Genomic DNA, 18027 nt, shown 5'->3' with positions numbered 1-18027 from the left:
ACAGAATCATAGAGTTGGAAAGGGATCCCCAGAGTCATCTAGTCCAACCCCATGCACAGTACAGAAAACTCACAATTACCTCTCCCCTAAGTTCTGCCTAAGTTCACAGAATCAGCATTGCTGTCAGAAGAAGTACCTACCACATCCCAAGGAAGCCTGTTCCACTGAGGAACTGCTCTGACTATCAGGAAGCTCTTTCGAATGTTTAGTCAAAAACTCTTCTGATTTAATTTCAACCCATTGGTTCTTGCCTGAACTTCTGGGACAAAAGAAAACAGCTCCACACCATTCTCTATATGACAGCCCTTCAGGTATTTGAAGATGGTGATCATATCACCTCTCTGTCATCTCCTCTCAAGGCTAAACATACCCAACTCTTTGAACCTTTCCTCATAGAACTTGGTCTCTGGACCCCTCACCATCTTCATTGCCCTCCTCTGGACACATTCCAGCTTGTCTGTATCCTACAAGGGGGTCCCCAACCCCTGGTCCGTGGACGGGTAACGGTACACAGCCTGTTAGCAACCGGGCCACACAGCCTCGCGGCCTGTCCCCCCGGTGGAACCGCGCAGCCTCACCCCCCCCCCACAGCACTGCATAGCCTCACCGCCCTGCCCATCCCTCACAGCACCTCCTCCCCCTTCCATTTTCATAACTTTAAGGCCCTGGAAGGGGCGGTGAAGTGCCTCCTGGGCTTTTAAAAGCCGACCCCCCCCCCCCCGCTGATCGGTGGGCAAAACTGTGGCAGCAGTGGGGAGCAACCCGCTGAAAAAGTGGCGCTGCCCTTGCCCTCCTCCCCACTTTCTTCCTGAGTATGGGAAGGAAGTCGGGAGGAGGCAAGGGCGGCGCCGCTTTTTCAGCGGGTTGCTCCCCTCTGCTGCCATGGTTTCCCCTGCCAATCAGCTGATCGTGGGGGGGACGGTTGGCCTTTAAAGAGCCCAGGAGGCACTTCATTGCCCCTTCCAGGGCCTTAAAGTTGTGAAAACGGGAGGAGGAGGCAGGATGCGGGGGGGGGAGGCAGAATTCGATGCCTCCACCTTGCTGGGCCTGGTGCCAAAAAGGTTGGGGGCCACTGTCCTACAATGACAACCACTATTATGGCTTAAATGGGAAGGTGGAGCTGTGTATAAAACAGGGACCTGGATGAGGTGTATGTGAGATGAATGTCTCTGTACAGAGATGTATTACCCAAAGGATTCAGTGAAGATGGGTCACCTAGTGTCATGGGAAGTTTTAAGTATATTGGGTGGGGAAGGAGGTTCCAGCTGTTGCCTATTCCATTACTGTTGCTCCAGTCCCCACTCCCACTTGCTGCTATTGATCTCCCCCACACTGCTGCCATTATTTTGGTCTGTCCCTGTGCTAGAAAAGACTTCTATGTGGAATGATGCTGTTAGGTTCTGTAGGATGATTGCTTCCACTTAGCTGCTCCATGGTTTCAGCAACTGGATCTCATTGTGACAGTGATGGAGGATATTACTTAACATTGTGTGTTGTGTTCCAGTTTCTGATTTGTTTTTAGCTTCACATTTGATATATTCACATTTTACAAGGAACAATGAGTGTTAACCCCATCTATGTCATGTGTTGCCACTTTTCAGAAAGTTTCAGGATTCTCCAAATTGTTTTGTCATTCTACCAACAACTTGATATTAACCAGATGAACCTGAAGATTTATGTGTTTTTGTGTAGTACTGCAAATGTGTTGAAAGAGTATGACTCCTGCTCCAGAATGTTATCTTTTTTAGAACTGACTTGAGGAAGCGACATAACAGTGCATAATTGTTGTCTATAGCAGTCTTGACATTTTCCCCCTTGTGGCAAATGAATCTAGTCTGCAGTGTTCTCCTTTTGACTTGCAATGCTTCTGTTTTGCATTGTTAACATGCACATGTTGTTTGTATGTTGTTTGCATTAAGGCGCTGTGTTGAAAGGCCAGCCTCAAGGGCCATGCCACTGATTGCTTTACTGCCTGGTAGAGGTCCCGCCTTTACCCATCCAAATACACAAAATCTCATATATATATGTAAATGCTGCTGCTACCTTTCAATATTTAAATAGAACACTGAGAACACCTTTAAAAATAACTTCTTTAGTTGTTAAAAGCTGCCAAAAGATGCCTATTCAATACATTTTATAACAAAGTCCCCCAAACCCCTAATATTGCGAGAAACAACCTAGTAAGTATAGCTGAAGCATAGTGCAGGTAGGCAGAGAATAAAGGCACAGTTTGACATTCAAAACGAAGAAGTTGCTCATTAGGCAATTTAGAAATGTACATGGCACTTAAAATAAGTAGGGAATACATTTTATTACTGTCTGGTGCATGATGTATCTTTAAGCAGGCTTCAAAGCTTATTTATAAAGAATGTTCTCAAGTCATGGCCCAAACTGGGAAAAGTAATAGGGGTTCTGTACCACCCTCAATCAACAGAGCAGAATTGCTGAGGCCTGTACCATCCGCAGTCATCAGAGCCCTGTGTCAGAAAATTTGGGAAACCAACACATGACCAAGGGACCAGAAACGCTCAGTGTTCATTCCACTACCAAAAAAGGGAAACTCTAGAGACTGCTCCAATAATCACACAATTGCTCTCATCCCTCACATTAGCAAAATTCTGCTTAAAACTATACAACAACACCTGGCACCAACCATTGAAAGGGAATTATCAGATGTCTAAGATGGCTTCCAAAGGGGGTGTGCAGTTGTGACCATACAGCAAATCTGCACTGGATCATGGAGAAATCTCATGAATATCAAAAGATTATCTACTTATGCTTCATTGGTTACAAGAAAGCCTTTGACTGTGTCGATCATGACAAGCTGTGGAGAGCCCTACAAGACCTGGGAGTGCCAGCACATCGGGTCAAATTGATACAATCGTTGTATACAAACCAGGAAGCCATTGTGTGAACACTGTATGAAGATATTGATTGGTTCAAGATAGACAAAGGAGTATGATAAGGTTGTATCCACTTTTCCTTGTCAACATGTATGCCAAAACAATCATGAGGAAGTTAGAGCTCGAAGAGTCAAAAATTGGGATAAAGATTGGAAAAAGTAATATCAACAGGCTTCAGTATGCTGGTAACACAGCCCTCCTCTTGGAAATTAAAGAAGGCCTGGAATATCTGATCAAGAAAATCAAAGAAGAAATTGTAAGAAATTTGGCCTCTTCCTAAACATAAAAAAGACCAAGGTTATGACCACTGAGAAGAATAAAAACATCAGAATAACAATTGATAATGAAGAGACTGAATGTGTGGAAGAATTCGCTTTCTTAGGATCAGTGATCAACCAAAGCAACTAATGCAGTCCAGAAATAAAACATAGAATTATACTGGGTCAAACAGCAATGATGAGTATGAGTTGCTTGTGGAAGAGTGAGGACATCAGCCTAGCAACCAAATGCAGATTAATCTGTGCTATTGTGTTCACCTGTGGCTCCGAAAGTCGGACCATGAAGAAGCAAGACGAGGAAAATCGGCTCATTTGAGCTGTGGTGCTGAAGAAGGCTCCTGAACATTTCTTGGACTGCAAGGTGACAAACAAGTATTGGAGCACATAAAACCAGATTTGCCATTGGAAGGAAAAATCACAAAACTGTGACTGACTTAATTTGGCCATGTCATGCAGAAGAACTCACTAGAAAAAGCAATTATGCTTGGATTGGTTAGCAGTAAAAGAAAACCAGACTGCCAGAGAACACAGTGGCTAGACACCATAAAAGTCAACACCAGCCTGAGCATGGAGCAACTCAAAGAAACAGTACAAGATTGGAAAACGTGGGGAGAGCTGGCCCATAGAATCACCAAGAGCCAGACACTACTGAATGGTTAACAACAACAATAGGGGTTCGATCAAGTCCAGTACTTCCTTCATGCATTCCTAGCAGCTAGTTTACTTACAGCTCTGCTTAGGTCTCAGCTCCCTTTGACTAGCCTGGTAGGCAAGTCTAAAGAGAATGAGCTTTCTGTCACTGGTTGTGCACCTTTGAATGCTGCAGATAATCTATCCCTACCTAAACAGAGAAGGGAAATTTCTTCCAAAAAACCCCATAAATACGCACAAGTCATTGCTTAGACTAGGAGAGAACTTTTAAGTTTGCATTTGAGGGTTTTGTGTCATGAGAGAAAATTCTTACTTTTTAGTAAGCAGCTCAAATGAGAGTGGCAAGGGGGGGGGGGAAGGCAGCTTTATTTAAAAGTTTTTAATGATTTGCTCATGCTTAGACTGGCAGTTAGGTAAAGCAGTATTTTTAAAATTCTGTAACCCTAGCTTACTGCTTTCACACCTTCCAAGTTATGTCACAAATACACAGCCCTCCTTTTATGCAGAAAGTTCCTTATCATTTTTATGAGACTTAAGCAGTATCTGAGCATACCAGATTTCCATAGAGTGAGAATTGCCCCGGCTACTTATATTCTTAACTTGCTCATGTAAGCCATTATCCTTTCTTAATATAAAAGCATGAGAAGTTTTAGATAAAGAACTGCTTAAATTACTCTTCTCACAGCCAGTTTAGGTATTAAGTTGAAGCATGCTTTTTCAGAAACAGAAGTTGTTTCCATATCATTCATTTAGAGTAGCAACACAACAAATGGGTGAGTAATGCAGACTTTGAACATTGATGCTGCTTTGGTTTGTAGTAGGTTAAATCAAGCATTTTTGGCTTTAGAGAGTTCTACATTTTTGAAGTAATAATCCTCTCCTCTGAGGCAGCTATGTTTCTCCTTGAAGGCACTCACAATATAAAACATCAATAGCAAATGTGTAAACAAACTATAAAAGCTTTCTGGAAAGAGTAATAGAAGAGCAACAAAGGGACCAGCATAAAACCATAGTAATAAGGCACCAGCAGGGTATCTGAAGCACTTAAAAGGGTTGCTGATGCAAACAAACCTTACTTTTTTATCCTTCAGACTAGCAACAAAGGTATATTTACACACCTCAGCAGGGAGCTCTTTCCACGGCCTTAGGGCAGAAGGATTTTAGTGAATTAATTCTTCATCTTGCCATAGCTTAAGCCAATATCACTTACAATTGTTTTGTGGATGTATTTATGTGGCATGCTCATGTGAAATGAGCCTGGAGGCACACCAAGATACAACATGGAATTGCAAAGAGGAGTAATGTCATATGCAGTGACTTAAGAAGCTCTGGGCTTGAGAAGCAATGGCGTGGGATATCTGGGAACAAGCTACAAGTGGCACAACTTGGGAGGACAGTCTTCGGGTTAGGGTTGTGACAGCGGTGGTGGCCCTGTTAGAGGGGGAGAGCCAAGTAGCCGGAGCCAAGTTAGCAGGAGGCAGGGGTCAGTGGAAGAACAGGTCATGGAGGTTGGCTGTTTTCTGCATGACAGAGCAGCACTTCTTAAAGAAACAGGAAAAAGGAATCTGGATAGGGAAATGGCAAAGAATGGGAGTCTGAAGATAAGATAAGTGAATGCTGTAGTGCTGGAGATAAGAACCTAAAGGCTGAGGAAAAGGGGGTAGTTGAAGAAAAGGGGATAGTTTGAAAGGAGGAAGAATTACTACAAGAAAAGAAGATTGGCCCATCAGGTTATCTCATTTTATAGTATTGAAGTTAGGGCCTCGTACAGAAAGAGATTCTGTGTGGTATGGTGGGCCCAGATCATTTAAACCCTAAGCTGGGCCCAAAATCATAGGAAGTGTATTTGTGCAGAGCCCTGGAAAGATTGAATGGTTTTGTTTTGTTTGGAAGAAGGGCAAAATTAATTCTTGGAAATGTGCTTTCCTGCCTCCTCCTTGCTATTGCTACCTTGTGATTCCTGAAGACACGCTCCTAATTATTGAGGGGATCCTCCAGAATGTCATTCTGTACAACTTGAGAGGATGAGTGACTTTTAAAAAATGAAGGACAGTTTTGAATGCAGTTGTCACGTGTTACATATTGTAGAGCTGAGAACATGGAAAGTGAGCAAAAGAAAGATGGGATTCTGTCCTGGTCATATTCAGTTGCATGCCTCTGGTGCAGTGTGTCTTGCAGCTGGATGCCGGTTATGAGTTCAGCTCTGTGATTTGAGCAAGGCATTCAGTTTACTCACTTCTGTTCATCTTTAAATGTTCAGCATTTCTCCTGGAGAATAAAAAGTCTCTGCACTTGCCATTAGCACAGCGTACTTCTTGAGCTGCATGAAGACTATAGCGATTAATATAGTTAAAAAGTCACGTGGTCGTAAATGTTCTATTGAGTGCAGAGTTGAATGGTGTAAGACAACATCCTAAATGATTGGGTGAAAAGGGTGACATTCACAGTTCTGCTTGTAAACTTTAACATAACAAAGTTCATGGGTAAACAGGTGTTAGTTAATGTTAAAAAAAGAAAGCAAGTCCAGTGTATTTCTAACAGAATTTCATAAACTATGAAGGACACCTAGTTGAGTAGGTGGTTCCTCTACCATGTTTACAGTCTCTCATCCAAAAACAGCAGTCCTAACAAGTTGTTTAACTGGAAAAACTTGCTGAATTAACTTGGGAACAACCAGTATTTTGGGCAGTACCCACCACATAGCCTCAGGCCATGGAAAAGCTTTGTGCTCACATAACTGGGGAAGGTTATCAATTTATGAGAACAGGTTCCTCTAGAAAAAGTTAGGTGGTTTGTTAGTGTTGGTGCAATTTAGCCATTTTCAGGTGCCACATCTTAATGTGAGCTGTTGCAGCTGTGAAGTTTAAAATTCTGACTTATTATTTCTGAAGTTTAAATATATGTTAATATTTTATATTTAGACCAAGCATATTGAGTTGGGTCATACCAGTCTGTTTCTCTGGAGCTGACACTTGCCTGTGCCACTAGGAGTCTTTTGCCAGCAGAGGAGATGTGTGTGTCTGCTGAATGCTCCTTGCTGCTGGAGAAATGCACCAGCATCAGAGGGATGGACTGGTTGCATTCAACTGGTTGTTAGCAACCTATTAATATGGGTTGGGGTTGTCTGCTTGCCCAATAATCTTTTATTGTTTTCAGTCTAGAAATAGCAGGTAGCTTCTACTTGCTGACTTTAATATCATTTAACCTGTGTGAGCTGTTGAATGTTTTGCTTCCCAGACCAATGTGTTCATTCTGTTTTGTGTGCATACTGTGGCTGCTTGGGCTTCTGCCTGATGGCATCGCTTTGCTGATTGTTACTAATGCTTAGTTGTTTTCCTTCCCTGTGGTGTGTGGTATTGGGGTTCATATCCTAGCTCTTCATACAGATACAGCAGCTGGACTCCTGATTCGCAGCATACATTTGGTAACACAAAGGCTCAACGGGCAGTGGAGGCAAGAAATGAGCATCTCGTTGGCTGCATTAGAACTTCTTTCTGGTTTGGCCAAGGTGAGTCCCAGGCAGTCTCTCTTCTTGTGACTCTTTGTTAGGCTGAGAGACTTGGCCTTAAACTCTCTGGCCATCCTTATCCATCGATTCCTTCCTGATAATATTGCGGAGGGTTTTACCACTTTCTTAGGTAGCTGTCCTCTGTATATTTATCCGAGAACATGCCCTGTCACATAAAGTGAGACTTATTCTGAGGAGGCTTGCTCTCTCTAGTCAGGGAACATCTGACAGAACTGTAGAGAAGTGCATTGTTTGCTGAAAAGTTCTGTTTCCTGTAATTAGGATTAGGGTTCTCCCCCCCCCTCCTTTTCATGGCTAAAGAATTTAAAGTGAATAGGATCTTTGCTAAAACAAAATAAATGAGCAAAAGGCCACAGAGTTTTTAAATCCCAGTGGCAAAGCAGTTACAATGGTACCAAAATACATAGGCCTTGTAGGTTGTTTTGTTGTTTGCCTTAATTAAAGTTTTTTTGTTCTGTTCTTTTATGGCCCCCAGGGAGCCTGGCATTACACTGTACATAGACTTGTAGGTGGGAAGCTGCAGAGTAGATTTTTGGGGTGATTTCCTAAAGAGGTTTCCATCTGAACATTTATCTCTGCCGCCCAATTCAGGTGAGAGTTGCTGTTGATTCTTCTGACAGGAAGAGAGCAATTAGCTCAGTGTGCTGCTACATTGTGTATCAGTGCAGTCGTCCTGCCCCTCTCCACTCCCGAGATCTGCACTCCATGATAGTAGCAGCATTCCAGTGTCTCTGTGTCTGGCTCACTGAACATCCAGACATGCTTGATGAAAAGGTATGTGTAGCTGAGCTGTTCCTGTCTTATTTATAGGTAGGCAAAGACTTTTGAAAGCTGGTAGGTGCAAAAACCTGTGATGGTATTAGGCAGCAGCTAGTGGTGAGTTCCTTTGTCCAAAGAAGGACATTAAGTCTCCTAGCTGTGAAGCAGATTCAGTAATTTGTGTAAAATGTTGTATAGGTATCTCAGGCCACATTGGGGACCCAAAAGACCTGGTCATGCTTGATTTTTCTTTTTCCTCTTGGACTTTTCGATTCACTTTCTCTTCCCTGAATTTTCAGGCTGATGCTTTTATTTTTTGAACATATCCATACATTGGGTGGAGTCTCCAGAAGTCTAGGCCATTTGCAACAAAGCAAACAGGCTTTCTTCCCTCTGCTTGTATGGCGGATAGTACTTCGTAGCTTTTTAGATTAAATTTATTGTATGAAAACATGCTTGAAGAATTGTTGTCAAAAGAGAACTGATGTGATATAGTAATTAGGATGCCCATAGCAGGATCAGGTCCCCACCTGGCCATGAAATTCACAATATAATCTTAAACCAGTCTTTCTCTCTCAGTGTAATCTACAATTTTATGCTTTTCCCTCTAGGACTGCTTAAAAGAAGTGTTAGAGATTGTGGAATTAGGCATCTCAGGAAGTAAATCCAGAAACAGTGAGCAAGAGGTCAAATATAAAGGAGATAAAGAACCAAACCCTGCTTCTATGAGGGTGAAGGATGCAGCTGAAGCTACACTTACATGGTATGGAAGGTTACTAGCCATAATTTATAATTTAATAAGGTAGAGGAAGGAGGAACATGTGTCACTTAGAACAGCGATAGCTATCTTCCTCATGGCTGGCAAGATTCTGCTTATACATGCTGTTCAGTGGCCTGAAGTTGCATAGGACTTTAATCAGCTCTTTGTGTGTTAGTTAAAGGAATAAGAATAGCTTCATGTTTTGGAAGCATTATCTGAAGTTTTGCTTTTGCCTTTGGAGTAGGATTTTGTGAAGTGCAGAAACACTCTTGAGGACCTTAGCTGTATTGATTGTATTGATAATGAGTCCTTAAGATTACAATTCATTTGGTAAGATTTAGTTTATTTAGAAATTTTCAGGGCTTTTTTTTTAGCAGGAATGCTAAAACACTTAGTGTCAGGGGGTGTGGCCTAATATGCAAATGAGTTTCCACTGGGCTTTTTCTACAAAAAAAGCCTTCAAATTTTTATGCTGCCTCTCCAGTGAACCTGTTCAAGATTGAATTGTTCCTGTGTACAGTGCTTCAATCGTGACGTTTTCAAGGTAGTGTGTGTTTGACTCAACCAATCTCTTGTTTTGCAGTATTATGCAAATACTTGGAGCTTTTCCTTCTCCCAGCGGCCCTGCCTCCCCTTGCAGCTTGGTGAATGAGATCACTTTAATTAAATACTCCCGTCTGCCTTCCATAAACAAATACAGCTTTCGATACTTTGTTCTGGATAACAGTGTCATCCTTGCGATGTTGGAGCAGCCCCTAGGGAATGAGCAAAGTGAGTAGATCCATTTTGGGCTTTCTCACATAGGTATAGCACAGCCTTCTGGAGAATGAGGGCAAGAATTGTACAGTGTCTTAGCAACAATGTTTTCCTGTTTCATTCCAGTGTGATATAGTGGTTGAAGTGCCAGATAGGATATTTGAGACCCAAATTTGAATCCCACTCAGCTGTGAAAGCTTTCCAGCTGTGAAAGTCATTACCTTCCAACCTAACTTACCTCTCAGAATGGTTGTTAGGATAAAATGGAGAAGGGGAAGACTGGTGTCACAAGGTGCTCTGGGTTCCCATCAGGAAGAGCAGGCTATAAATACCTAAATGCATATTTGTTACATAGTAGTGGCAGAAATGAATATTGGCAGAGGGTATACACACAATTCTGGCAAAAGATTGTAGAATGCACAGATGTCTACTAGGGTGTACAGAATTTCACCTGCCAAGTTCTTTGTTTTTACATGCTGTACTTGCATTAGATAGTAATGTAAAATATGTTTGAGAATAAATCATACCTGAAACTATAGAATAACAAAGCAATAAACTCCCTTTTGGTGAATGATCTTGAGTCTGTGATCATCAAACTCCCTAGATCAGCATCTAAATCTGCTGTCTATAATAAGCAAATGTGAATATGAGGTTAAAATGTAGCTATAGATAGCTGATGTACTAATGAGAGAATTTTTGAAAACAGAAAATACTGAAGCTTTCATTTGAGGCTAGTTTATATTTACCAAAGGTGGAAAAACTTTTTTCCTCTGGATTGTAAAAATCTTAATGCTGTTCTTAATAAATACTGTGATGACACAGTTTTTTTGACTCCCTGTCCTTAAGCTAGACATACAGCTAAATTAATTTTGTTTCACAAACAGAGTAACTATAAGTTGTATCAAGCACTTACCTTGTGCTTGCATAAGGGTTATTCTGACACTCAGAGGAAAGGTTGTTCCTGATTTTTTCCCTCTCCCAGCACAGATTCTGGCACTTTGCTTAATGTTCCTAGATATCCCCTGAACCCCGAGGCAGTATCTTGGAGGGTATTACGGGTGATGGGAAGGAAGAAAGTTCTCCTGAAATTTATTTATTTATTACTTTCAATTTATATCCCGCCCTCTCCGCAAGCGGACTCAGGGCGGCTTACAACATCATAAAATACAATCAATCCAATAAAACATACAAAACCATAATTTACTTATATCAAATGGAGTTTGGTTTGCAGTTTGTTGGACATAACACTGTGTAGGTGAAGAGGGTTTGTTCAAACGCTTGTGGTTCAAGTTTCTTTGGCTCAGAACTTGTATTTTCAAATTATGCTCATGCTCATGGTAGGCAACCATTTTTAGCATACCTGTAAGTGCTTTTTGAACATTCTGAAGCACTTCGCATAGAATATCTCAGCAATCTTTACAACTAACCTGCCTGTAAGGTACATCAGTGTTATCCTTACGTTGCAGATGTGAGGGTGGCTGAGCCTGCAGAGTAGGTGATTCCCTGATAAGTTTATGAAAGAAAATAATTTGAACTTGGATTTCCTGGCTCACAACTCAAAAACTATACTGTGGGTGGTTTTGGAGGTATTTCTTAACGCTTACAGTGTCATATGTTTATTTTATCTCTGTTAATACTTTGAAGACTTCTATTTACTTTTCCCTCCCCAGATGACTTTTTCCCTTCAGTCACAATTCTGATCCGTGGGATGTCTGGGCGACATGCGTGGGCCCAGCAGCTTTGTCTTTTGCCAAGAGGAGCCAAAGCAAATCAAAAGGTGCCTTTGTCAAAGCCTATAGTTAAATGGTCTGCCACGTTAAAAATTGGTCTCCAGGCAGCTGAGAGAGACTAGAAATGTTGCAGTACTCTGTAATGAGTTATTAGTTTTAGCACAACTTAGTGCAGTTTGTTTCCATTCATGCAGTGCAGCAGTGAGCATTGCACTATTTTTACAGCACTGTTTTCTGATGTTATAATCTTCCTTGAGTCTCAGTTGGTGGGGATACTACTATAAGTGAAGTAAATAAACACTTCACCTCTTCAAATTTGAGGTGTGCTGTCAAGGACTACAACTTATTCATTGTAAAGACTCTTTATGTAATGCTGAGATTTTTGAATATAGTTGAATGCTTGAACTTGCATCCAAATCTGAAGATATGTGCTAATTAAAAGGCTGTGTGTACAGGCATAAAGGCCATATACCTTCAGGCACAGGTGTGACTTCTCAACATGATCTCTTGTTAACACAAAATATGTTGAAACTCTCCACAGACCAGTAGCTTTTAATGTCTACCTGCTTTATAGTCTGATTTGGAAAGTTCTGAGACACCATGCAAACAAAATCAAATATGATCCCAGATTTTGAAGGAGGTAAACCATGAAGGAAGCTATTTTAATAATAACATCTTGCTTTAATAATAACTTTAGAATGATTTTTTAAAAACCTCAGTTGCTACAGTGATGCATATTATGGTGAAGTACACATTTTTGCTATTACATCATCAATATTTTACATACATTTATAAGATTGGTTTTCCCCTTGAAACAGATGTTTGTCCCAGAACCTCGTCCTGCGCCCAAGAATGATGTTGGACTCAAATATAGTGTGAAACATCGGCCATTTCCTGAGGAAGTGGACAAGATTCCTTTTGTAAAAGCTGACCTGAGCATTCCAGACTTACATGAAATAGTTACTGAGGAAGTAAGAAGCTTATAGTATTTTGATGATTTCTTACATCCCTTCATTGAGTAAACGCATTCCACTTAAGGGCTAGCAGTGGTCCCTCTCAGTAATTTTATTGTTTTGGCTGTATTCATATAACCAAAACTTATTGTGTGATGCATAGTGTGCATTTCAGCAGTATTATCCAGTGAAAATGGTAAAACCCTCAGCAAAGTGTTTGCACACTGTACTCTGAGCAAGGTGTTGCTACAGCAGATATCCTTTTCAGAAAGTTGCTGCTGAATAGGAATGGAATATCCTATTATCCCTTGCATTTTCTTGGAAAGTGAAAAGTCATATTGGTTTTTGTTGTCTTGCATTGATTTCTTTGGAGGGTCAAAATATAAATACTGAGCAGAAGGGACTATCATATCTTAATCTAGCAGTTGAAGAATAGTTTCAGGCAGAACCCTGTAGCAGCATTTCAAAGGCCACTACTTCAGTGCCTTTTGGCTTAGCAGAGGAAGTGTACTGTTCTTCCTAGGTGGCTGCCCTTAGCAATTTCCTATGCCTGAAATGCACATTAAATACATTTCAGCTTGAAGAGAGGCATGAGAAGCTGAAGAATGGGATGGAACAGCAAGTTCTCTATGAGAAGTCTATAGAGCAGCAGATGGAAGAAGAGTGGCGGAAGAAGAGTTTCCCTGATCCCATCACAGAGTGCAAGCCACCGCCTCCTGCACAGGAATTCCAAACCGCGCGCCTCTTCCTCTCTCACTTCGGATTTCTGTCACTAGAAGCATTGAAGGTGACCTGAGGCTACTCTGCTTGATAGTGTGCAGTTTGTTTCAAATGCAGCCAGTATTAGTTGATAGTTTTGCTAATATTTATTTAGCTTAACAGCTAACAGTTAACATTAGGCAGAACTGTATGATAAATGATAACAGAATAATACCTTTGAGCACTGTTTTCAGAATGAGTTAACTACTACAGTGCTGTCTGCCTTCATTATATGAGCTTATATTCAGGAAATTTGGGGCAATTGTGTATTCTAAAATTAGGTTTTTCATTCCTAGTCCTGTGTTTTCTGTGGGAAAGAAAAGTCCATTTTTGTTCGTGACAAATGTTATAGGGTTTTTCCCCCATTACGCTTGCTAGTTCGGAGAGCTACTTGTGTGTTTTCTTTAATACTATATTAAGATTGAGTAGTGGCAGTTCTTCCTTTTCCTTTTTGTTGTTGCTGCTGTTTTCTTTTCTAAGATGTAAACAGTAAACGGGCCTCTTCCAGTCCCACCCCCCCGCCCCAAAAAAACCTGCACAGTTTTTTTGCTAGCTTGCTATTTCCAGAGTGTGTAAGTGTGGCTAAATCCTATCTTCCTTGCATTGCTGCATACTGATGCAAACTCCAAATGAAGATAGGTTCAGATGGGTAACTGTGTTGGTCTAAAGCAATACAACAAAGTTTGAGTCCAGTGGCACTGTTAAGACCAACAAAGTTTAATTTTGGGTATAAGCTTTTGTGTGCACACAAAAGCTTATACCCAAAATCGAACTCCACTGGTCTTAAAGGTGCCACTGGACTCAAAAGTTAGTAGCAATACTTGAATCTTTCCCAAATATTAGTAGTAATACTTGGATCTTACCTAGTAAATTTATTACAAATAATCAAATTTAAATTGTTCATCACAGTTAATAACAACAAAAGAGATACTGCGTCAAGGTATATAGTCTGAGTAACTTCTTTGTTTGCTCAGGAACCTACTAACAGTAGACTACCTCCTCACCTGATTGCACTTGATTCTTCCTTACCTGGCTTTTTTGATGACATTGGCTACTTGGATCTGCTGCCGTGTCGCCCCTTTGATACAGTTTTCATTTTCTACATGAAGGCAGGCCAAAAAACAAGCCAAGAAGTAAGTCTTGTGCTGATTTTGCTTTATGTTTGCTTGTGCTGTAAACAGGTGCTTCAGTTTGATAAATGTTGATAGTTGTGCAGCAGAAAAACACAATATGTGAATTTTGTGTAGTTAGTGGTAAGCAAGAACACTGCTTTAAGATATCTGAAAAAGAATTATCTCTGCATGCTTTGAGAACAGTAGTGAATAGGGAGACTTCATACACAATTATCTTGCAATGCTTACACCCATCTGACTTCAACATTATTTATACGTCATCATTGTACATGATGCCATGCAAAAATGTCCTTACCCCGAAGTATTAATACAGAAAACCTGTGCCCTTTGATTTAATAACAGCATTATTTTTCCCTGAGTTTTTTTTCCTTGTAGAAGATTTGCAATAATGTATAACTGTGAGCTGTTTGGAATTTTTTTCTGTAATTAAGAAAAGTGCCTACTCAGATACTTAAAAAAAATCACAAATCTTTGCCAAGTTAACAAGTGTACTATAATAAACTAGATTCTGCAACCTGTATCTATATACTATTAGCAGAGTTGGCCTAGAAACCTGAAAAGTGTCCCAGGTTTACAGAAAAATGTGAAATCTAAAAAAAGCCCCCAAAACGATAGAGCACCTGTAGTTTTATGCTATGGACTTCCTCACTGGCCATTGCTAGGCAACCACAGCACTCTAGTGCTTGGTTCTGTCAGTAAAAGGGAAGGGGAGAGGGCAGGATTCTTTCCAGGCCTATTTTGGACTTTGAGGGAGGATTCATTGTAATTTTGGGAGATCTCCAGATCCCATCAGGAGGCTGGCAACCTGAGGCCTGAATGTAAGCTCTGGGTAATGATACCACTTGACTTCCATGACTCAGCTAGGCCTGGCTGCTTGCTACTGGTCAATAGTAGCTACCCTATGACAGTCAGTGTGGTGTAGCAGTTAGATATTCAGTGTAGGATCTGGAAGGCCCACATTTCAATTCTCCATCCTACTGCATAAAGTGATTTTGGACCAGTCACATACTTTCAGCCTAATGTACCTCACAGGGTTGTTGTGTGGATAACAAGGATATGAGAGTCATGTTAGCAGCTTTGGTCCTCACTGTGGAGAAAGTTGGGTGTGAATCAAATAAGTAAATAATAAATCACTGAACATAGGAGGCAGATAAAAGGTAGATTGGTGAATGGCTGAGAAGGCAGGAATGAGGCAGGCAAATGGGAGAGGATATGGGGGTTATCAGTGTGGGGAGGGGGATAGACTGGCTATTGAAATGCTACCCCATAAGTCCTTGAGGGTTCCCTACCATAGAAGTGGGCATGGCCAGCAGCACCCAACTGGGCCACAGTTTTTCTAGGTAGAGGCTTCTGGACAGGGGAGCCTAAGACAGAGGAGCAGATAAAGGTGAGTTGGCTGTTGGATGGGAAGAATACAGTTGTCATCTCCAGGTTAGGAAATTCCTAAAGCTTTGGGGTGTGGAGTCTGGGGAGAGTGGGGTTGAAGGAGGAGAGGGACCTCAGGGTGGCATAGTTCCATAGATTCTACTCTACAAAGCAGCCATTTCCTCCAGCTGAAGTTCACCCAGTATTGCAACTGCTATCCGGATGACAGATCAGTTCCCCTTGAGCAGGGGTGTCAAATGTCCCACCTAGGGCTTTGATCAGGCCCACAGGGCTCTTTTCTCTACCTCCCCCCCTCCTGTTCTCACCCTTTGAAGCTCCAAGACTGCCGAACTTCCTTTCTCTTTCTGCCTTGCCTTTGCTGGCTGCAGCAGGAAGCAAAGCTGCAAAGAAAATGCAGAGTGGATTTTCCATTAAGGCCTCTGGGTACAAAGACCTTAATGAAAAATTTATTCCATATTTTCCTTCCAACTTTGTCTGTGCTGCATTTCAATGGCAGGGAGCTCAGTTTAATTCCCAGCAGCATTCCTTTGGCGGGCTGAAGCTTCCCAGAGTTGTGTCCTTGCAAATAAAGAGTTGATGCTTTGAAACAGCTTTGTCTCTGCTGCATGGACCTGAGAACCGGGGCCTAGTGAGTACTCTAACCTGGGAACCCACAGCCAAAGGGGGATATTACACAGGAGAGCCATTGTCAATCTGAGTAGACCTGGGGGCAGGGGAGAAGCTTGCAATGTCCAGCCATTTCATGTTTTCCTAAGCCCATAGCATTTTGTATTTTTGGTTTATATTTTAGTTTCTGTTGTGATCCTTGTGCTTTTTCATGATGTTTTATTTTTCAAATTGCATTGCCAAATCCTTTCCATTTTAAACAAAATATTGCAGGAGTTTTAAGCATGTTTGTATTTTAAGTTAAATATATTTAATTGTGTTTGCCTGTGTCTTTTATAAAGTGTATATCTCCACTACCTGGCATTACATTTTATGACATACATGGCCTGGCTCCACAAAGTCCCATTTATGTCAGATCTGGCCCTCCTAACAAATGAGTTCAACACCCATGATCTAGAGAAAATGACTACTTTGGAGAGAGGACTCTGTGGCATTATATCATGCTGAGGCCACTTCCCTCTCCAAACCTTGCCCTCCCAAGGCTCCATCCCCAAATCTCAAGGAATCTCCTAACTTGGAGGTGGCAACCCTAATGGGAGATCTGTTCAGGAGATCTTCAGGCCCCACCTGAAAGTTGAGAACCCTAGAAGGAAAGGAAGCATGAAAAAGGGAGAAGCTATGGAGGCTTTCAGGAGAGGGAAATGAGATGCCTCCCATGAGTCCTTACAGGTTTCACTTGCAAGTCTTATTTTGCACCATTCTGCCCTTCATTCATATTTTTGTATAACATTCTGCTTCTGCTAATCTTCAAGGAGGACAGGGTGTTCTGTATGGCACTTAATCTTTACTCCTGCCTATACAGGAACTTCTTCTTGACCAGGTTGTCCACATTCACTTTTAATATAGCAGTGACGCTTAAAAGCTCTCTTTTTAAAAGTTGAGTTTGAAGTCTGTTCCCAGTAATACCTCCCATTGAAGTTCCTCTTCCTGCTTGAATGGAGTTGTAGCATACACACAGCTCTGGGCTATATTCCTAATTGATGTGAGCAATATGTACCATAGTTCTATTTAACTTCCTGTACTGATAAGTCTTGGTACTTCAAGCACGTGTCAAAACTGAGCGTGCCTTTTTGAGGCTTCAGCAATGGCTTTCTTACATAGCCATCTGTTCTTACTTCAATGCTCATCATTTTTCTTCTAGATCTTGAAGAATGCAGAGTCTTCCAGGAGTGTTCAGCCACACTTCCTAGAGTTTTTGCTCTCTCTTGGTTGGTCAGTTGATGTAGGAAAACACCCTGGATGGACAGGACATGTTTCAACTAGTTGGTCCATTAACAGCTTCTGTGATGACGAGGGAATTGAACAAGGTGAGAGGCTTTCAAGGAGAGCTCTGTTTGCTTTAATAACTGTGTCTTTATGATGTTCTTGCACCTTAAGAGCATTTGCTATAACATTTTTTTCATATGTGTGTGTCTGTTTTGCACTGAACGCTGACTTTGTTCTAATGAAGACTCTTAACAGCAGGAGACTTTCAGACATGGAAAGACCTTTACTGTTACAGTCTGGCTAATGCACTGCATTGTGTGCATATTTTCTCTATGTATTTGGTAGGTAATGTCAGAATTGGGAAGCCGTGATTCATAACAAAAAGTGTTCCCATCATAGAAAATTTGGGCAGTAGTGATTAGTGAGTAGGAAAAAAAAGAAATGTGAAATATAAACTAGACTAGTCTCAGTTATTCAGTGATATTATAGTGAAAGTGCCTGCAAGACAAACAAACACATGAAACTTTGTCTACAAGAAATGATAAAGAAAACAAATAA

The 18027-nt window shown here is 41.3% G+C and overlaps 1 protein-coding gene across 1 annotated transcript in view; it reads left to right on the top strand.

Annotated features, from left to right (window-relative positions):
* The window catches only part of RALGAPB (Ral GTPase activating protein non-catalytic subunit beta), an 85131-nt gene that overhangs the window by 55399 nt on the left and 11705 nt on the right, over positions 1 to 18027 (top strand). The window contains exons 16-24 of the mRNA XM_060231027.1: positions 7207 to 7340; positions 7953 to 8135; positions 8732 to 8883; positions 9464 to 9651; positions 11307 to 11413; positions 12185 to 12337; positions 12897 to 13106; positions 14053 to 14211; positions 17405 to 17570. Coding sequence (XP_060087010.1) covers positions 7207 to 7340; positions 7953 to 8135; positions 8732 to 8883; positions 9464 to 9651; positions 11307 to 11413; positions 12185 to 12337; positions 12897 to 13106; positions 14053 to 14211; positions 17405 to 17570 — 1452 coding nt within the window. The remainder of the gene's footprint in view (positions 1 to 7206; positions 7341 to 7952; positions 8136 to 8731; positions 8884 to 9463; positions 9652 to 11306; positions 11414 to 12184; positions 12338 to 12896; positions 13107 to 14052; positions 14212 to 17404; positions 17571 to 18027) is intronic.

The sequence above is a fragment of the Heteronotia binoei genome, chromosome 2 (assembly GCF_032191835.1).
Source record: "Heteronotia binoei isolate CCM8104 ecotype False Entrance Well chromosome 2, APGP_CSIRO_Hbin_v1, whole genome shotgun sequence".
Classification (NCBI taxonomy): domain Eukaryota; kingdom Metazoa; phylum Chordata; class Lepidosauria; order Squamata; family Gekkonidae; genus Heteronotia; species Heteronotia binoei.
Note: the sequence above shows the minus strand (reverse complement) of the source record. Positions and strands in the feature narration are given on the sequence as shown.